The sequence below is a fragment of the Brachyhypopomus gauderio genome, chromosome 2 (genome assembly GCF_052324685.1).
Source record: "Brachyhypopomus gauderio isolate BG-103 chromosome 2, BGAUD_0.2, whole genome shotgun sequence".
Taxonomy (NCBI): Eukaryota; Metazoa; Chordata; class Actinopteri; order Gymnotiformes; family Hypopomidae; genus Brachyhypopomus; species Brachyhypopomus gauderio.
In genome coordinates this window covers 30421556-30443695 of record NC_135212.1, presented here as the reverse complement: position 1 = coordinate 30443695, position 22140 = coordinate 30421556, and the positions used below count along the sequence as shown (strand labels likewise).

Sequence of the window (22140 nt, the reverse complement as noted above, 5' to 3'; positions counted from 1 at the left end):
GTGTATCTCTAACCGATAACGATGTAATTATAGCGCCACCTCGCGGAAAGAGTGCGAATACGTAGTATTGTACGTCTTGGAGGCCGGTGAAAAGATGTTGGACAAACGCTACTCTGCGTGATTAGAGCAAATCACTAGAATATCCACAGGGTGGCACTAAGCCAAAGCAAGAAAAAGTATAATGGACAAGCACAGACGCAAAAAACCAGTAACGATTTGGATTATCTCATTTAAATTTCAATTAAATACGTAAAAAAATTTAACCTTAATGGTGAGCAAGAATAGTCGAACACATTAGGGTAAGCTATTAAAGTAAATTACAAAATTTATTAAAGACAGAAACATAGAAAGATGGATAGATCCAGAGATCTTCATTACACACACTCAAGAGCGTCTACAAGAGAGAGCTGCCCCCCTCTCACAGACCTGGGCTCTGTTCGAAATAGACTACTACATACTACTGGCGTACTGATCGAGCCCCAAATCAGTATGCCCTATGCAGTATGTGACCAAAATGAAATTTTCCAGTACGTGAAACATACCCGGATGACCTACTACTTCCGCAAAATATTCCAGTACGCGAACAGAGCTATCTTCGTGGTGTACTGCATCCCATCATGCAATGCTACGTTCACGTGACCCCGTAGTATGCTTTGCTTTTGTCGCATACTGGAAACTACTGCATACTACTACGAGAACCAGTATGCAGTATCCAGTATATACTGAGTCCAGTATGCAGTATCCAGTATGTAGTAGGCTATTTTGAACAGAGCCCATGATTCTTATACTATTTTGCTACATCATACTTCCGTGACATGAGTTAAGCATGTTAGGTCTCATTGGTGGCCCTGATCACCCCATCACCCCTCCCCTGCCAGGGTCATTGGGTCAAGGCCTTCTTGTTCCTCTGGTTCACCAGATGTATCATTTTGACGCAAGGCATGCCAGATATACTACCGTTCTGACACAGCTCATCCTTATCTACAGACCCTAGACATTCAGGGCTGTCTGCCTTCATCTCACAAGGAGTGTATACTAATTTTGTAAATACGGTAGAATACTTCTAAAAAGTATTTATGATTAAATACTATGTAGATACATAAAGGTACTTATTCAGAAAACATTGAGAATATGGCAAGCAAAACATTTGTGCTATATGGTTATATATTAATCACACTTTTAATCACACATTTAATACACACAAAGCAGTTAGCCCTGATGACATTTCTGTATTTGTAAGTAAAGCTTGTTTAGATTAGCTGGAGGGTTTCCAGATCATTTTCAACTTCTCTCTGTAAGTTGTGTCAGAGTGTTTCAGACTGGCCATAATTGCTCATGGTCCAAAGACAGCCAGTGTAACATGCTTTAATGACTGGAACCTTGTTGCTCTAATCTCTACCAAAGCAAGTGCTTTGATAGTCTGGTTAAGAAACTTCATCTGTCACCCACTACCTCACCCACTGCAAATGGTGAACAAATCTACTAATAATTCCATAGTCCTGAGACTACAATGCTCTGTCCCAACTGGACTAGAACACATACACTCACCGGCCACTTTATTAGGTATACCTGTCCAACTGCTCATTAATGCAAATGTCGAATCAGCCAATCACATGGCAGCAATTCAATGCATTTAGGCATGTAGACATGGCCAAGACAATCTGCTGCAGTTCAAACCAAGCATCAGAATAGGGAAGAAAGGTGATTTAAGTGACTTTGAATGTGACATGGTTGATGGTTCCAGACAGGCTGGTCTGATTTTCACGCACAACTATCTAGGGTTTACGGAGCATGGTCCGAAAAAGAAAAAATATCCAGTGAGCGGCAGTTCTGTAAGGCGCAAATGCCTTGTTGAGGTCAGAGGAGAATGGCCAGACTGCTTCAAGTTGATAGAATGGAACCAGTAACTCAACTAACCAGTCATTACAACCGAGGCATGCAGAACAGCATCTCTGAACACACAACACGTCAGCCCTTGAAGCGGATGGGCTACAGAAACTGAGGCTACAATTTGCAGAGACTCATCAAAATTGCACTATAAAAGATTTGAAAAATGTTGCCTGGTCTGATGAGTCTCAATTTCTGCCGTGGCATTCAGATGGTAGGGTCAGAATTTGCTGTCAACAACATGAAAGCATGGATCCATCCTGCCTTGTATCAACGGTTCAAGCTGATGGTGGTGGTGCAATGGTGTGGGGGATATTTTCCTGGCACACTTTGGGCTCATTAGTACCAATTGAGCATCGTGTCAACGCCACAGCCTACCTGAGTATTGTTGCTGACCATGTTCATCCCTTTATGACCACAGTGTACACATCTTCTGATGGCTCCTTCCAGCAAGGTAATGCACCATGTCATAAAGCGCTAATAATTTCAGGCTGGTTTCTTGAACACAAAATGAGTTCACTGTCCTGCACTGGCCTCCACATTCAAAATATCTCAATCCAGTAAAGCACCACTGGGATGTGGTGGAACGGGAGATTCGCATCATGGATGTGCAGCTGACAAATCTGTAGCAACTGCGTGATGCTATCATGTCAATATGGACCAGACTCTCTGAGGAATGTTTCCAGTTACCTTGTTGAATCTATGCCACTAAGGACTAAGGCAGTTCTGAAGGCAAAAGGAGGTCCAACCCTGTACTAGCAAGGTGTAGCTAATAAAGTGGACGGTGAGTGTATGCAAGAATGTTGTTTTTCAACACCATCATCCCTCATAATTGCACACCGTTATCATCATCATGGAACCACTGTAGCCACTTTGAATTTGCCCTATTATAACGATTACTATATTGCTAGCAGTAAGACAGAACATCAGTGTTTGTAGCTAGTAGCTAGCTAGTTCAAGTCTGACCTACGGTGCCAAAAGGATGTTGATTTTGAATTCTATTTCAAATGCATTTTTAATATAGGTTAAAATACACTGCTCAAAAAATAAAGGGAACAATAAAATATGTATTACATAGTGGAATGTATTGAGAACAAAATTAACAAAAATTATCAATGTAAATCAAAATTATTATCCCATGGAGGTCTGGACTTGGAATCATACTCAAAATCCAAGTGGAAAAACAAATGACAGGCTGATCCAATTTCAGTAGAAATTCCTCAAGACAAGTTAAAATTAGGTCTCCGTGTGCCTGTACGACCTCCATACAATGCCCGGGCATGCTCCTGATGAGGCGATGGATGTTCTCCTGAGGAATCTCCTCTCAGACCTGGATCAAAGCATCAGTCAACTCCTGGACAGTCTGTGGTGCAACTTGCCATTGGTGGATGGAACGAGACATGATGTCCCAGATGTGCTTGATTGGATTGAGGTCTGGGGAACGGACAGGCCAGTCCATAGCATCAATGGCTTCATCATGCAGGAACTGCTGACACACTTTAGCCACAAGAGGCCTAGCATTGTCATGCATCAGAAGGAACCCAGGGCCCACTGCATGAGCATATGGTCTCACAATGGGTCTGAGGATCTCATCCCGGTACCTAATGGCAGTCAGGGTACCTCTGGCTAGCACTTGGAGCTCTGTGCAGACCTCGAAAGAAATGCCCCCACTCCCCATATCTGCACTATCACAGCTAACCTTCTTGCCACAGCTCGCTCTGATGTGCCATACTGAATGAGCTGCACTACCTGAGCAACGTCTGTGGGTTGTAGACACTGTCTCATGAAAAATAGAAAAATAGAAAAGCTCTGTGGTCACTACCTGCAGAACCACTGATTTATAGGAGGTGTCTTGCTAATTGCCTCTCATTTCTACCTGTTGTCTGTTTCGTTTGCACAATCAGTGTTGCTTCCTAACTGAATAGGTTGGTATCGCAGAAGTGTGGTTGACTTGGAGTTGCATTGTGTTGTTTAAGTGTTCCATTTTTTTAATTTAGCAGTGTAGGCTATATATATAGTGGTCCTGTACAGACAGCGATAGAGAAAGGGATAAATTGTCCTAAAAATCATAAAATAGACTAACTGCATATGAAATATTTGTATTACAATTGGATAAGTGTTTGAAAAGTGTACGCTTGTTTACAACATACGTTTCAAGCGATTCCCTACATTTCCAATGTCGTAATAAAATCACGAGTTTTGCTACAGCTGTGCCCCTTCATCTCAATCGTTTTGTGTAAGGTGTTCAGGACAGCCGTCTAAAGTCTTTTTCATCTTGCTGTTCCAAAAACTCTCACACATTTAGATTTTAGTGTTTAACTTTATATATAAAAAAAGATTGTTAGCTCTTTTAAATAGCAACCCTCCAGGAATCGAGTCTTTGTAAAATCATAGTCTCATAACTAAAACCTTTGTGACAAATTGTCACTGTCTTAGAGACTATACTACACTATCTACTACACTAGATTCTTATTCTAGTGTGTGAATAAGATTAGGTGACTGTCAGTCTTCGACAAATTAAGCAGATTACGCAATGCCTGAAATAACGTTGACGTTACGGTAAAGCTCTGGAACTGTGCGGCTATTTGTGTTTGGGACGTGCGCGCGCATGCATTCTCGAGACTGCTGCCCTTTTAAATAGCTAAAGTCACCAAAAGTTAGGATTGGTTTGTCTACGTGTTGTTTTCTTTTTCCTCGAGATGGTTTCAATATACGCATTTATGTAAAATGTCTGCAGTTAATGCCTCCGCCGGAACAGGAGTCTTTGTCTTGTCTTTGTTGTCAGTCCCTATTTGCTATTTCTTTAACCAAGTTGTCATTTCCAGCAGGTGAGTATGAATTTGGAGTAGGCTACTACCTGCAGAAGTTGCTCTTGTGGTGTAATGCATGAAGTTTGTTTATTAAAATGTAATTAAATGTAATAAAATAGCAAAGTGTTATCTTTTAATCTATAACTTTAAGTTTAATAGAGATCTTGAATATAGAACTTAAAATGTATAAATATCCAGTAGATAAAGCATACTATAGGCTTGAACAAAAAGCTCTTAATCATTTAATTTATTTGTGCTTTTATTAATTACCTGATGAGATGCTATATCTGTATTTCTCTCTCCAGTGCTGAGATTGTTCTGTTCGCTGGTGTGTCTACTGTTGTGATAGTAACAATCTCCGCTAAAGTTCTTCTACGAGGGAGGGCCCCTTCCGATCCACTCTTCTATGGTAAATTCCGAGTAGAAAAATAGCTTGACTATTCCTTCACTGTGTAATGTTGTAAATGTTGAATAGATGGTTCAGAGTAAGTCCACAAGCAGTTCAGTATGGTTGTGTCTCCTGTAGTCTATGCAGTGTATGCACTGCTCAGTGTGGTGAACCTTATAATAGGCCTGGAGCAGGATGGCATAATCGATGGATTCATGACATTTTACATCAAACAGGCAAGTCCTGAAGGCTTTATATATATATATATATATATATATATATATATATATATATATATATATATATATATATATATATATATATATATATAAGGCACTGTATGGTTGAAAGTGATGAATGTAGAAGTTGGAGTCTGGTGTAATGCTTGGGATTGGTGGATTGCAGGCGGACCTCTATATCAACACAGCTCATGGTCACATGATCTCATACTGGGATGGCTGTGCCCACTATCTTATGTACCTGTTGATGGTAGCAGCGATAACATGGGGGTTAGTACTTCAGCTGTGTCATCATCTGGAGTCCACACACTCATCACAGACTGCTCCCCACAGTACAATAATATGATCTGAGCTGTTACTGTGCTTGTTGTTACTATTGTGTGGGAATGATTTCTTATGATGCTCCAGTGTAGCCTTAATGCAGCTGATTCATGCACTTTCTGTTGCAGGCAGAGTTACCGAGCTATTGGCCTGTACTGGGTGGGATCCTTCCTGATGCAAGTAATCATCTACATTCCAGGGAATGTAGTGGGTGAGTGCCTGAGCCAAAGTTATTCTTGAAACTAGCTAACCCAACCCTTACCCTAACCCAAAACCACAAATCTTTGAGTGAAACAAGATAATCAGGTGGAGACAAAACATGAGTTTAACCATAAGCATTTCGCAGGATGACACTCATATTAACATGAAGAGAACATATTATTGGTTGACATTGCCCCCCCAGACTTTCTAGTAGAATTCTGAAGGATCATGAAAATTAGAGGAATTGATGATACTGATAAATTAAACATATAACTGCCACCAGCTAACTAGGTACAAAGAGATTTTATTTTATCTTGTGTTTAAGAACATGTGTCATCGGTGTGTTTATGTTTGTTTCCCAGGGAAGTATGGTGCTCAGCTGAACACCCTGTTTTTACTTCACCTGCTGTATGCATGTGTATCAGTCTGGGCCTGTTTTAGAGTGTTCCGCCAGCCTGCCACATGGCACCTGCAGCCAGCGGTGAGACACACACACACACACACACACACACACACACACACACACACACACACACACACACACACACACACACACACACACACACACACACACAATCTCCCTTCGCCCACAAATACATGGACACACAGATGCCATCACAAACACACAAGCACAAGACATTACTAAAACTATTATTATATAAAGTTGAATAAAGTATTATTCTGTAACCTGTATGGTCTTAACAATTCTGTTTTTAATTGGTTTAACCTGAATTCCTAAAGATATCTGACACACCAGACTTTGGAAACTTTAAATATAGTCCACAAACTTGCAAGTTATCATAGAGATTAGCATTAGACCTGCCTTTGTTGTTAAGATATAATACTTCAAATTAGCAAAATATTCTGGGCTTAAAATATTACAGGCTTTAAAGTCTTTTAAGTAGGTCTTTGTAATAAATACTATATTAAAATATGCAATATACAACTTTGGTCCACCATGTCACTGTGATTCACTATACAACTGTAGCCAACAATATCCAGATTAATAATGTAAGATTATATTAGCTGTCACTAACAGCTGTAGCTAACATTAGAAACAATGCAATAAAGCATCAACAATATACCATAAGTAATGTTAAAAAATCATATAATGTCATCTGCACTTCCCAAATTCATGGAAAACTTTCTTCCTTCTAGAAAATCACAATGTAACCTTCTACAGTTTAGTAACAGTGCCTAGTTTGCCCCTCCATCTCCAAGGCCAGGATTGAACCTGTTCCTTCACTTACTGAGACACTTTGTAGGCTACTACATACAATGTTCTATTTAGAACATTATGCAGAGTAGCTGTAGGGATATAATGGAGTAAATAGCACTTACATGGAAGTGTACCATAAACATGTCATCTTTTGTTGCATGAACAATCAAAATGGCAACAACAGTAATATGTAGCATTAGTACAGATAGTACACAGTACATAGAGAATCACTTAACTTAGTGCACTATATGAAAAGAAGTTAAAGAATTCACACAATCATCATAACCAATTTTCTCAATGACAATTTTTTTTATAAGACAGACAGACAAATGTATAACCAGTGATGTCAGTAACTCTAATCTTACCACTTTTTTCGGTAACGAGTAATATAACGCGCTACTATTTCCAGTCCAGTAATCAGATTAAAGTTACTTATCCAAATAACTGTGCGTTACTATTTTTATTTTCCCTAGTAAAAATATATATTTTGCTTTCTTCTTGGTCAGTTCTACTTTTGTGTCTGACCGTAGCGCTCGACTCCGCACGCTGCGCGCGACCCTGTGAAAGCGCGAGCACGTTTTACAAGTCATTTTTTGCAGTGTCCTCCCGAAACGATATGTGGTAGTTAGATAGGAACAATATTCCATTTGTTCACGTCGCTTTAATGAATACAACAGTGAAATTACAATAATCAAACAAGTTATTGACGTGTCTCTGAATGCTATACGGCATCACTTTAACATGTTATACACTTCCTGTTTTCCCGTGTCACAGTATAACGTAACGTAGTGCAACATTCTCTATCTCCCCCCGAGCCTTTAACACCCGTAAACAAAGGCTGAAGAATAACAAAATGCAGGTAGCATAAATAGTGCAGAAACAATGGCAAACAGTGAACTAAGCGGTAACGTACACCGAAACAAATCGTACTATGCCCAGAAACCCATTAAAGGCTACCCTACAACATAGTCTTTGTGCCAGGCAGGCACGCCGGACGGCCTTGTGGACCGCCGCAAGCCCATCGCAGGTGGCACGTCAGGCGATGGAGGCGGGGCAGCCGCAGGGGCTACAGGAGCAGGCGACGTAGGGAGGGGGCCTTGGGCTGAGGCCACTGGTGTGAGAGGCCTCCCAGCGAGCCGGGAAGAGTCCAAGGGAGGCAGGGCAACAGGCAAGGTGCTCAGAGGCAAGGGGGATCCTGGCCCCGTCGCAGTCGTCGCTGGACCATCCAGAGGGCCGGACAGCAGTGGCAGCGTGACAGGCGGTGGGGTGCTAGCGCGAGTTGCCAGATCGTCGTGGATAGACCGGGGGGCAGGCAGGCTGTTGTGAACGGGGTGGAACGTGCGCAGGAATCTCCGGTTCCGAAGGGAGACCCTGCCTGATCCATCAACCTTGACCACGTACTGATCATGCTGGCGCACCTCAACGACGCGGCCAGTCCTGTCCCATTTGTTGGGGTAAGGCCCGGTCTGGTTCTGCATGCGTACCAAGTCCCCCACTTTGAGGGGTGGCAGACGTTTGGTGTGCTCCGCCCAATTGTCAGCTGCGCGGATGTGTCGTTTGCGGAGGGCCTCCTCCCTCAGTGTCAGAGTCTCACGCCACGTTGCATGGGGCCTGTATCTCCCGGGTGGAATCGGGATGAAGTCCCGTATTGGCCGGCCGAAGACGCACATCGCAGGGGAAAGTTTCGTGTCAGGGTCGGGTGTGTTGCGGTAATGCAGTATCGCCCTCTGTACGGAGTCGGTGTCCAGTTCCCCTTTCAGGCCAGTGTTGTCTGTGATGAGCCGCTTCATCGTCTTGACGCCGATCTCAGCACGGCAGTTGCTGTGGGGGAAGGCCACAGACGCGAGGCGGTGGTGCACGCCCCATCTACGCAGGAAGGATCTGGTGTCAGCAGAGGTGAATTCGGGCCCCCCGTCGGACGCTAGTTCTTCAGGCGTCCCGTATGTGGCGAAGGCCCGGCGCAGGTGGCATATGAGGTCTGCGGCGCCACCCTCAGACCTGGATATGACCGGCCAGTTAGAGTAACGGTCCACTATCACAAGGTAGTGTACACCTCTGTGCATGAAGAAGTCAGCACACACAGCCTGGAAGGGGTACACGGGCAAGATGGGGGGAGTCGGTGGCGCAGCAGGCTGAGAGGGCGCCATCCGATGACAGTGTTCGCAGTCATTCCGAGTGGCAAGGATGTCGGCCGACATGCCCGGCCAGAATACAGATGATTCGGCACGGGCGGTCATCATGGAGACACCCTGGTGAGCGGCGTGCAGGGCGTCCAGCACCTCGCTGCGGAGAGAGGGCGGTATCACCACCCTGTCCCTGTACAGGACAACCCCATCAGCTGACGTAATGTCCTCGCGATACTGGTGGAAGCCACGGATTGCCGCAGGCATCCCCGCCCTGGATTCGGGAAAGCCGTCTGCCGCCATCTCCTCTAGCACTCGCATGTCATCATCACTGCTGGTGGCCTCCCTGACGCGGTCCCATGTCACAGACTGCAGTGACTCAAGACCTGCAGCGCACCAGGTCAGGTCACCATCGTCATCGTCACCCACGGGCCCCATCCGTCGAATGAGAGACAGAACATCGGCGTGAGCGTTGGGTGAGAGGTGGGTTACCACGGCAGCGTTATCGTCTGGGAGATCCATGGGCGATGGGCAAGGCGTGCCAACTGGTCTGCGCGACATGGCGTCCGCTGCCCTGTTCTTCATGCCCGGGACATGTATGATGCGAAAGCGGTAGCGCAGGGTCTTTTCCTTGAGGTTCCTGAGGCGAGGGTTGGGTATGTCGTCGAGCGCCCTATCGCCGATGAGCTTGAGCAATGGCTTGTGGTCGACAGCCACGATGAGGTCCTTGCAGCCCAACACGAAGTAGCGGGCCTTGTCCAACGCGTCGGCGACAGCAAGTGCCTCACCTTCTATGGGTGCGTATCTAGACTCAGCAGCATGGGTGAACCTGCTCCCGACCAGGGTCACCTTCCAGCCATCGGTGCAGCAGAATGGTTTGATTGGAGTGCACTTGCAGTGCTTCTGGAACAGCCAGAAACCGACCCCCTCCTTTGACCAGTCTGTAGCAAGGCATGTGGGCTTGGACTTGTCGAAGATGCGGACACCACACTCGATCTCTCGGACGATCGTCTCCTTGGACTCACGGAAGACATCCTCCAGCTCTGAGGACCATTCAAAGCGCACGCCATTCTGCAGGAGTCTCCGGAACGGTTGCATGCGCTCAGCCATACTGAAGGCGTAGGCCACCTGGTTGACTAGACCAAACCAGGACCTGACGTCGGTGACGTTACGTGGCCGGGGGAAGTCTCTGATGGCCTCCAGGTAATGACTGCATGGCCGAACGTCAGTCATGGTGATGGTAAAGCCAGCGAAGTCCACCGTTGGTGAGGCGAAGACGAACTTGTCGGGGTTGAGGATGATGCCGTTCCTGCCGCAGATATCGAGCCATTGTGCCGCTTGGAAGTACGCTTCCTCGATGGTGTCAGCCCACAGCAATGAGTCGTCCACGCACTTCGTCTTGTTGCCAATATCCGCGACCACCTCGTCGTATCGCCGTGAGTAACCATCCCCCGATGCTATGTACCCTTGCGGGGCTGAGAGGTACCGGTATCTCCCCCATGGGGTGATGAAGGTCGTTTTGTGGCGGTCATCTTCGTGCAGTGGGACACTGTGGTAGCCATTCCAGGCATCGAACACGGTTTTGTACTTCCCGCTGGGTACCTGCCTCGCCTGGTGGAATGGTGACTGTGTGTGGTGGGTCTCACGGAGGGCGTGCTTGTTCAGGGCCTGGAAGTCAACGGTGCGCCGTGGCTTGCCAGTCTTTTTCGCGCATATCACCATCCGGTGACACCATGTCACTGGTGTGCCAATGGGTACCTCCTCCAGCACGCCGAGGCGAACGTCCTGGTCGAGGCCGGCCTTTACTTCGCTCTGCCAGTGTATGGCCACTGGGATGGGGGTGTGGTGGGCCACTGGCACTGCGTCGTCGTCGAGCATGAGGCGAAGTGGGGGACCGGACATCCTTGGCAGGGGCTGATGAGGGCATGTATTGAACGTGCTCTGAGCGTATAGCTGTAGGAGGTGCTCCCGTAACGCCTCCCTGTTGGCCTCCGTGGCTGGCATGGGAATCGTGGTAGGTTTGGTTGGAGGCTCTGCACGTCGTGGGCAGTCACACGGGTCTGAGGCCGCCAGGTTGACTTCGCCGAGGGTTGGGAATTTGTCCGATATCATGCCGAGGTCCACGCAGGCCGTACGAGAGAGGAATATACGGTCTGAGGTGTCCGTCACGTATGTGACCTGACGCGTTTCCAACCTTCGGGCGTCACTGCTGCTGCCAGCGAACCTGACGATGGCGGCCCCGAGGATGCGTATTCCCTCATTGTTCGCAGCTCTCATGGTCATGGACACCGGGATGAGGTCGTCAGTGCTCAGACCCAGCTGCTGGGCAACCTTGACGCCGATCAGACAGCTCTGGCAACCCGTGTCAGCCATGGCGGGTAGGGTCACAGCGCGGGTGTGTTTCCGAAGGTCAAGACCCAGTGCTTTGTAGTCCTCACGCTCGACAGCGAGGGTGAGGCGGATGTATGGTTGTGGGGTAGACGGGCGCTTCATCCATTTGTCGCACATGTCGTCATACAGATGGTGGGCTAAGGGCAGTGTGCACACCTTGTTGTTGTCACCGTCCATGGTGAGCGTGCATAATTCGCCAAACGCTACCATCTGCTGTTCCTCGCACACTCCGTCAGCTTCTTCTGGTGGGGGTCTGGATGAGCGGCCACCTAGACAGACTTTGTCGAGGTGGTTTTGCCGGCTGCACTTCCGGCACGTCTTGCCATATGCGGGGCATTCAGTACGCCGGATGCGCCACTGTGGCGTCTTGCCATGGCCTGTCTCGCCACAATAGGTGCAGGTCCCCTCAGGTTTCGCCTTTGATTTTTCCATTCTTTGGACCCCTTTGTTGCGGACGTCCTGTTGTTTCCCTCGCCGATATGAGCTGCTGATTGAGTCTGTGCTTTGGGGGTCGAGCAAGCGTGAGGCCGAGCGCTTTCCTGACTCTTTAGCTTCAATATACTCTATCATGTCTCTTAATGGCATATTTTGATTTTTTTCGCCCAGTAAGTCAAGCTGTATCTCTTGGTCTGCTATGCCTCGGGCAATCACATCACGTAATATTTCCTCAGTGAAGTCATTCATTTGGCCACAGCCCTCTTTAGTGCACCTCATTTCATATTTACATGTGTCTGCTTGCCCCTTCAAGCGAGCATGGAATGACCTGATGGGCTCCTCATGCCCCTGCCGCATATTGGATAGGGCCACTCGAGCCACCATTGTGTTTTCTGCACGGACAGCGAGTGCCTTCATAGCTGAAAGGACGTCTTTTTCATCACTATCCACAAGACTCCTGCCTGCCGCGCGAGTGAGGTCTTTTCTTAAATCCTCCTCGCAGCACTCTAGCAGCTGCGTGACGATGTCAGAACCGGCCAACTTAGTGCCCCTTTTGTATTCGTCCCAGCGGGTCAGGAAGTACGACCATGTCTCGGCTGTCCCCGCCAACGCGATGGAGGGTCGTCTGAGCTTCTCTGCCTTAGCGCTCGTGTGCGGCTCTCTGGGGGCTGCAGTGTGAGTGGTCGCATGGATGTTTAGCATTGCTGCCACCACTGCCGCCTCCGCATGTGTAGCCACATAGTCACAGCCCGCAATAGGGCAACGTACGCTCATGTTTGTAGGGTCGTACGGGTTTATATTTCACTCTCTTTGCCTTCGATGACGTATTAATTCACGAGTCAGCGGTGGCGGGTTATTCCTCAATGCATTAACCGTCTACTCACTCATTATTCGCATTCCAACGTTGGCGAGCTCCGTTTGGTAGAGCCTGAATGTTTGATTATAGATAGGAACAATATTCCATTTGTTCACGTCGCTTTAATGAATACAACAGTGAAATTACAATAATCAAACAAGTTATTGACGTGTCTCTGAATGCTATACGGCATCACTTTAACATGTTATACACTTCCTGTTTTCCCGTGTCACAGTATAACGTAACGTAGTGCAACATTCTCTAGTAGTATAAAGAAATACCCCTCAAAAACAGGGGAAGGGACATTTACCTGAAGAATTTTAATGTTGCTTTGTGTTCCACGTTTGAAAAGTGCTGGAATTTTGACTAACGTCGCCTACTTTAAAATGCTTGAAATTGTAATGGTATACGTGCAATAAAGGGAAAAAAACATTAAACTGTCGTTCCAGAATAACAAGTGAGAAGTATTTTAAACTTTGATTTAAAAATGTCTAAAGTCATGGCTCTTCTAATGTTTTTATTCAGCTACTTTTGTGCAAGAATGTCATATACTTCTGTTTAAAGAGCTTCTCCGTGCAGTTTCCGCCTTCATTTGGCAGATCTGTTAAGATGATTGGCTGCAGTAAAAAATGATTGACAGCTAACTCTGGCTGATAATTGGCTTAATAAAAATTGATTGAGAACGAAAGTCTAGTATCTGATTGGCTGCATTCGAAAATGATTGACACATGCTCCGCCCTTTACCCACGCCCACCGGGGCTCCGGCCTGCAGCATTACCTTTCTCGGAGATACCTTTAAGTGACACTGGGGGGGCGGCGGCGCGCGCCAGGGTTGCGTTATCAATAAAGTTTCCCTCCTCTGGATTTTTGGATTAAGCAGTTTCTGCCTCGGTTACCGAACCTGCTTCAATACATTGTTACTGTTAAAAATGCACTTCCAATAAAGTGAGTATTGGAAAAATTAATTTTGCTGCTGAATGTAACTATTAAAGTAACTTGTAATCTAACGTAGATACTTTTAAAATCAAATAATCAGTAACGTAACTAAGTTACTTTTAAAAGGAGTAATCAGTAACCAGTAATCGGATTACTTTTTCAAGGTAACTTAGCCATCACTGTGTAAAACTTTTATAAATGTATAATGCCCAAAAGAAAAGGTCTGAAGTTCATAGTATGTTAATGTAAACTAATACCATATATATTGTTAATCAGGGGATCATAAAGTTTTGTGGTATGGGGTAGGATAGCTGATTAAATGTCAGACCAAGAGATAGATGTCTGTATTCTTTCAATGTAGATACAACATAGAGGTATCCAGTGAAATGGGTAGTCAATGAAATGAAATGAAATGAAATATGCCATATTTGTCAATTGTGAATTTACACCCCAATCGAAATTTGTCCTCCACATTTACCCATCTGTGCAATTAGAACACACACACAAACACACACTAGTGATTACTAGGGGGCTATTGTGCACACATGCCCAGAGCGGTGGGCAGCCCTAGCCCGGCGCCTGGGGAGCAGTAGGGGTTAAGTGCCTTGCTCAAGGGCACCTCAGTCATGGCCTCAGGCTTGGGAATCGAACCCACGACCCTCCGGTCACAAGACCAGTTCCCTAACACAAGGCCATGACTGCCCCAATGTAGTTCTATTTTAAGTGCTTTTTAATCTCTATTTTTATGATGTGTAGAAAGTAAATATGTTTGATTATTATGGTGCAGAATACTCAGTGTGAAGAGAAGAAGAGCGTTCTACAGAGACCTACTGATTTACTCTTCATCCTCGGTCTTCTTGGAGCTAGTACCTTCTGTATCTTCAGAGGCCTGGTGAGTGAAAAGCTAGCATCAGCTGCTACGTTGTGCAGGTCCAGCATGTCTTGCTGATATCATGGCATCTGTAGCAGGACATCAGAACACCTGCACAGTTATAGAAGTGATGTCAGAGTGAAATAGTGGTGTCAGGAGTCTGGATTACAACTGACAACAGACGGTAAATTATATATAGCAGCAACAGTGCACCTAATACAATGATCACTCATTGCATTCATTCTTATATATTCTGGTTATTTATGAGATAGTATTTTAGTTAGGTATTAGACCCTGTGGACAAAGTGCACACTGCCACTGGTTACGTTCTGCTTCTGATAAAGTTTGATAAATATGAGTGTTTTACATAGGTAGTACTGGACTGTCCTGCTGACTGGTGTCGGGACTATGTCCTGAATTATGAGCCATATCTCAAAGACCCCTCTGCCTACCCTGCCATACAGGTACTGTCTCTGTCTATACATTCTGAGAAATGTGTTGCATTGTGTGGGTGTCATACATTGTTTATTGTCATACTGTGTGGTTAATATGCCATGATGTGTTTGCATGTTTATAGATGGTGGTTAATATAGCATACTGTGTATGTTTATAGATTACAAACTGTTCGTACTTGTTTCCATATGCTGATTAATGTCATATGGTTTGTGTCTTTACAGCTGCTGGTTAATTTGTGATATGGTGTGTGTGTGTGTGTGTGTGTGTGTGTTTACAGATGCTGGTTAATATGCTGTATTCCACTCCATGTTATGTCATAATGCTGTATGGACTGCTAGTCCCAGGTTGTGATTGGCTGCCTGATCTGAGCCTGGTGCATGCAGGGGCTGTCGCTCAGGTAGGAAATTTGCTGTCTACACTCTGACAACATTTTTGTGTTTGTTATGGATTTGGTTAAAATCATTAGGGACTGGGTTAGGGTTATTACATTTTAGTGGTGGTAAGGCTATTTGAGTTATGGTCATTTTGATCACTATTATAGTAAGAATACAGATCTGTGTACTATGCTCAAGCATGCCCACAAAATGGAAAAAAATCTAAACAAGGTACTTAACTCCTATCCATAATGCTACTGTAGCAATTACTAGCACACCACTGTTAACCTACCACTGTGGCAAATTCATCTATCCCAAAGGTGAAGGCCAATCAAAACTGATATGTAAATGAGGCTATACATTTACAGATACATACCACAAGTCAGGTGACTGATTAACTCCCTAAGTCAACATTTCCATTTTGCCCTCTTATGTGTTTAATAACGGGGCCCATACCCAAATTAAAACCCATATAGCCCAGTAAAAAATACATTGCTGGTACGCTGAAATGCTAGTTACATAATAATGTAAGGCATTTGAAACTTTCATATGGGAATTGTACATTTGCGCTGAGCTGAGGACTTCAGTACTTATTAATCATGGCAGAGCAGCAATAGATTTTCTCTCCTATGAGAATGTGCCTATGGTTTATTTTCTGTAACACCTACAGTCCCTGACATAAGTTCTGTCGCTTATCCATGTTGTGGAAACAAAAGCTTATAACCTGATTTTAAATTCATCGATTGGTTTTATAAATGACTCATATGAAAGCTGAAACCCTCCCAAATGAGATTTAATTTACGAAAATAAATTTGCTTTACTGTAGAAATATTGATCATTTAATGAACACAGAAAGGTCAGATTTTGGCAAGACAAACGTTTTGTCACCCACAGAAAGTAAGGTGAAAATCAAACAAATAATTCACTTCATATACAAATATATGCTTCATAACACTGGTGAATGACGTTGTGATGCTATTAGAGCCATATTTTATATTTTGTGTGACTTCCATGAGCTTGAAGGACCGCATCCATGCGGTTCGACAATGATTCATACAATTTATTGATGAAGTCATCAGGAATAGCAAAGCATGCAGTCTTACATGCCTTCTTTGGTTTTGTCTTCCAAGCTTCCTCTTTCATCCTACCCCAAACATGCTGAATGATATTCATGTCTGGTGACTGGGCTGGCCAGTCCTGGAGCACCTTCATGTTCTTTGCCTTGAGGAACTTTGATGTAGAGATGGATGTATGAGATGGAGTACCATCCTGCTGCAAAATGTGACCCCTTTTATGATTGGGAATGTAAGATGTAGCTAATATTTCTTGATATTTTAGGCCACATGTGTCAAAGTCAAGGCCCTTCTATGGCCCCCTGGCCTTCTAATTACTATTAGAACCGGCCCACAGGCCACAGCCGCCCGATGGTGTTTTGCACGCACAAACACTACATTCCCTGTAAATTTCCAAATCCACTGATAGATTGAGCCGCGTAACCGACGCGTGTTCCATTGTAGTAGCCTATTCACCAAACGATTCTTCGAAACAGCTTTTATTGTGTAATTTTGACGAATAGACAAATACAAATAAACAAAGTACAAATTATAAAGTTATCTGTAACTTTATGCTCTCACTTTATGTTGTATGTCTTATAAAGTAACACGACGCAAAGAGACACGTTCGGAAAACAGTGCGACTCCCTCGATCCTAATCCACAAACTAAACCAGCGGGAAAATTCCACTAGCCCCACTTGAGCATGCACGCTACGCATCATGACGTCTCATTGCGTACATAAACATATTATCCCTTAACCTATAAGAAGCGCCTTTGGCTCCTACATTACCGGCCCCTAATTGTTCTCATTTAACTAACTAGAGAACAATTACTACTCTTATGTAAGTCTATATTCCAAAATAATAATATCAGGATATTTACTCTAAACATTTAAACATTCAACAAATTAGTACATAAAACAATATCCCAGAGTCCTTTCTCTTTCTTGAAGAAAAATATCTTCTGAAAACTGAGAAATAGAAAGAAAAATTAAAGAAAGGAAAGAGCCAGAGGTTTCTAGCACATGGCTCATCGTTGGAGCTGAGTCTTTACCACTAGCTCATTCCATCTCCTGTAGCAGACATATCTTTGTGATGAGTTTGTCTAATATGTTGGTTTTGGTCTTGATGCGAACACGACGAACAAATCCCTTCATGTCTGGCATTGTCTAAATGATCCTTCCCATCATCCAAGAATTTCTGGGCGCTTTATCGTCCACCAAGAGGACAACATCTCCTTGAATGAAATTCCTTGATGCTGTAAGCCATTTCTGTCTGTCCTGAAATTGAAGTAGGTATTCTTTAGTCCACCTTTTCCAGAATAAATCTGCTATATACTGAACCTGCCTCCACCTACGACGAGTGTAGGAATCATTCTTGTCAAATAATCCAGGAGGTAATGTTGGCTTAACCTAGTGGTTCCCAAACTTTTTCTGCCGTGCCCCCCTTTAGTAGATGAGAATATTTTGCACCTATTGACTAGGGATGCACCGATTCACGTTTTTCACTTCCGATATTAATTCAGATATCTGAGGCTTCGTATCGGCCGATACTGATCTGATACCCAGTGGCGGACTTAGCAATTTGGGGCTCAAGGCGAAATTAGCTAGGGGGCCAATCAACATTAATATGCGAGAAATAAGTCAGCTAATCAGGGGGCCCTTACAGTGGGAGGGGCCCAAGGCAGTTGCCTAGCCATGCCTCTATGCAAAGACCACCTCTGCCGATACCGATCAGTAAAACTGTGCTGAATCGACTTAAAGCATCTTTTTAAAACACAGACATACTGAATTACAAGTTTATTGAAAACTCTGCACCAGTATAGCACACTTAAACACACATAAAACATGTAAAAACAACACAACTTGCATTTGTTCAGTCAGTGCAATTATGAATATAACATTGAATGTAAAATAAATAATACCAAAGAACCTGAAACTTACAAAAACAATAGGTTCACAACTTTGGTCAAACATGAAAAAATAAACTGCAAGAAACCTTTAAAATGGTTCAAGAATTCTAAATATAATTTAAAATAAATAAGGAGATGAAATAAGAGAAACAGCAATACATATGCGGCTAGTTTGCAAGCGCAGACATCACGCAGAGCACAAAGCATGTAACTAACGATTGTGGCAGCTGGAAGTGAGGAGGTGGACGCATGTGCTGAGCAGAGCAAGGTGTTTTGAAGGGCAATCCAAAATCAGGGTCATATAAACAGGCCAGGGTCAAATCCATGAGAGAATCATTCATATTTAATACAACCAGGCCATTTCTGTCTGTCCTGAAATTGAAGTAGGTATTCTTTAGTCCACCTTTTCCAGAATAAATCTGCTATATACTGAACCTGCCTCCACCTACAACGAGTGTAGGAATCATTCTTGTCAAATAATCCAGGAGGTAATGTTGGCTTAACCCAGTGGTTCCCAAACTTCTTCTGCCGTGCCCCCCTTTAGTAGATGAGAATATTTTTGCGCCCCCCCCACACCCCATATTGACTAGAGATCAAGGAAAAAATGGGGATACACCAGGGGGAGAAGCAGACAATACATCAAGTCCATGACCACAAGTGGGCAACACAGTCACTGGGGGAACAGGATGGACGGTGACGGGCTGGCGGGCAGCGGGGACTGGTGCAGGCCTCTCCTGGGCCTGTGCAACAGGAGGCAGTGAGCCCCTCCGGGGCGCGGGGACTGGTGCAGGCCTCTCCTGGGCCTGTGCAACAGGAGGCAGTGAGCCCCTCCGGGGTGCGGGGACTGGTACAGGCCTCTCCTGGGCCTGTGCAACAGGAGGCAGTGAGCCCCTCTGGGGCGCGGGGACTGGTACAGGCCTCTCCTGGGCCTGTGCAACTCGAGACAGTGAGCCCCTCCGGGGCGCGGGGACTGGTGCAGGCCTCTCCTGGGCCTGTGCAACTGGAAGCAGTGAGCCCCTCCGGGGCGCGGGGACTGGTGCAGGCCTCTCCTGGGCCTCTGGGTCGCGCTCCAGCCCCTCCTGGGGAGTGTGTCCACTACTCCCCCCCAAAAAATCCTTTGGGGTCTCCAGGGGTGAGGTTGGTGGGATGAGTGGAGGGAGGTCAGTGGTGACATCCATGGGTGCAGCCTGGAGCAAAGGAGACATGGGCGTGGTGCCTCCTTCACCAGCAACCGGAGCTGACGGGGTGGCAGTGGAGTCCTCCATCACCACTGGTGCCTTAGAAACCCTGGAGGAACATACAGATACAAGATCCCCTCGGCGGCTCTTATTGCGTTCGCTCCGCCCCACACGAGGCACCGGGAGCTCACACTGACCCTTAAAAGCATGCAGAGTGTTGGTATACAGATCATCTGCACATTCACTCCGCCTGACCACATCTTGCGCTACAGGGAAGAGCGACCTGTACTGTTGGCCAAGACGGGCAGACTCCTGGCGCTTACCTGGGCTCTTGTACACAGTCAACTATGCCTGAATGTGACCATGCCTTTCTATTAGCTCGACGAGCCACCCGTGTACCCACCGCGCCAGGGGATTTCCTCTCACTGGTTTGCCAGCACTGTGTCACAGAAGATTCCAACTGCACAAAGCCAGTCAGAACCTGATCACAGTGAATTGGCTTACCAGATCCTTGCTCTCTCGCTGTGTCCTGGTAGGGCTGGTCATTCTGTAACGATTGTGGCAGCTGGAAGTGAGGAGGTGGACGCATGTGCTGAGCAGAGCAAGGTGTTTTGAAGGGCAATCCAAAATCAGGGTCATATAAACAGGCCAGGGTCAAATCCATGAGAGAATCATTAATATTTAATACAACTAACTAAAACCAACAATAACAGACTTACATACAGGAATCACTGGACGGAACTAAGAACCACAGAGATGTTACCAACATAAAGACCAGCACAGACTGCACAGAAACCAGGGATAAAATACAGGGGAAATCAAGAGAAACCAAATACAAACACATGGGAACCCTAATTGGGGGGCAGGGTTACAAACAAGGAGTGAACAGAAACACACTGAAACCAGACTCAATGAATTTCAAAATAAGAGTACAAACAGAGACATGACTGACTGGAGGGAGGCAGGACTGACAGAACCCCCCTCCAAGGCGTGCCGCTCCAAGGCGCGCAACCGAACTCAAAAAAACAAGCACAGATAGGAGGAACCAAACCAGGAAACGAAGGACAAGCTGGGGGCTGGGGAGAATGCATTGAGGGGAACGCAACTGGAACAGAGGACCTAGGGGCAAAAACAGAAGGCTCAGGGGACAGAGGGCTAGGAGATACAAACACAGGAGCGGAAACAGGTTGAGGGGGACAGGAAAACGGGACCTCTGGGGACTGGACAGGACGAGACACCGGGGAAGCAGGATCCGAACAGGGAACAGTACTGTGGACAGGGAACGAGGCAGAGACAGATGCAAATATATTCAAAAGTACAGACACATGAACAGGAACAAAATGGGTGACAACTCTAGGAACAAACATGGGTACAGGGACAGAAACAACAACACCAGATACAGTAACGGGCATGGGCACATTAACAATGACGGTATCACGTACAGAGACAGGGAACAGAACAAAACCGGGCACAGAACAAGGCAAAAATGGGGATACACCAGGCCATTTCTGTCTGTCCTGAAATTGAAGTAGGTATTCTTTAGGCAGGACTGACAGTAACGGCCAGAAATATGTGTACTGTCTCTTTAAGGGAGCGAGTTGAGCGCGCGTATGGAATATTGTTTTTTTAGCTTTCTGCCGTAGACCGAGTCAGACCACTGCTCTTTAATTTATTTCTGTAAGTAACGCATTAAATGAGCTTTGGACAACTCACCAGTTCATGTATGAACAGTGAAGTATTGCTGGAGCCCAGGTTTATTTTGGTCAACCAGCAAATAAACGGACTAAGTGGAATAGCACCAGCGCGAGTATTAAGGTTGAACTAACTCCAAAAAGCAAGCAATACAAGCATAGAATTAGACTGAATAGATCTGTTTTTATGGATCGGTCACATTGTCCCCGATACCCGATCTAGAATTTTTTCAGATATTAATATCGGAATCGGTGCATCCCTAATATTGACACATGTGCACGTTTTACTTTCAAGCTCCGCGCCCCCCCTGCAATAGCTGCGCGCCCCCCACTTTGGGAACCACTGGCTTAACCTTTAAGAGTAACAAATGATTTGGTGTTAGTGCCTCCAAGTCATTTGGATCGGAGGATGCCTTCGTGATAGGACGACTATTAAGAATAGACTCCACCTCGCATAGAATTGTGTGCAGGTTTTCTTCATCAATTACTTGTTCCCACAAGGTCGAATTTAGCACCTTTCTCACAGATCTAATTAATCGCTCCCAAACTCCTCCGTGGTGTGAGCCTGTAGGAGGATTGAATTTCCACTTGATTTCACGCTGGTGACAGTAATTTTCAATCTTAACAGCGTTCCATTCTGCTATTGCTGCTCGCAATTCATGTTCGGCTCCGATTACATTTGTGCCATTATCCGAGCGGAGCTCCTTAACTTGCCCTCTTCGTGCCACAAAATGTCTAATAGCATTTATACACAAGTCAGTGTCCAGAGATGCAGCAAGCTCAATATGCAATGCGCGTG

General features: G+C 45.5%; 1 protein-coding gene across 2 annotated transcripts in view; it reads left to right on the top strand.

Annotated features, from left to right (window-relative positions):
- The first annotated feature begins 4367 nt into the window (after positions 1 to 4367).
- LOC143498571 (transmembrane 6 superfamily member 1-like) overlaps positions 4368 to 22140 on the top strand; it is a 51570-nt gene continuing 33797 nt past the window's right edge. Inside the window, exons 1-9 of one of the 2 annotated variants that reach the window (XM_076993713.1) lie at positions 4368 to 4715; positions 5003 to 5106; positions 5224 to 5321; positions 5491 to 5594; positions 5774 to 5856; positions 6209 to 6327; positions 14594 to 14698; positions 15049 to 15141; positions 15411 to 15530. In XM_076993713.1, coding sequence (XP_076849828.1) covers positions 4615 to 4715; positions 5003 to 5106; positions 5224 to 5321; positions 5491 to 5594; positions 5774 to 5856; positions 6209 to 6327; positions 14594 to 14698; positions 15049 to 15141; positions 15411 to 15530 — 927 coding nt within the window. In that variant the 5' untranslated portion in view covers positions 4368 to 4614. The remainder of the gene's footprint in view (positions 4716 to 5002; positions 5107 to 5223; positions 5322 to 5490; positions 5595 to 5773; positions 5857 to 6208; positions 6328 to 14593; positions 14699 to 15048; positions 15142 to 15410; positions 15531 to 22140) is intronic. The other variant, XM_076993712.1, reaches the window with a different exon arrangement.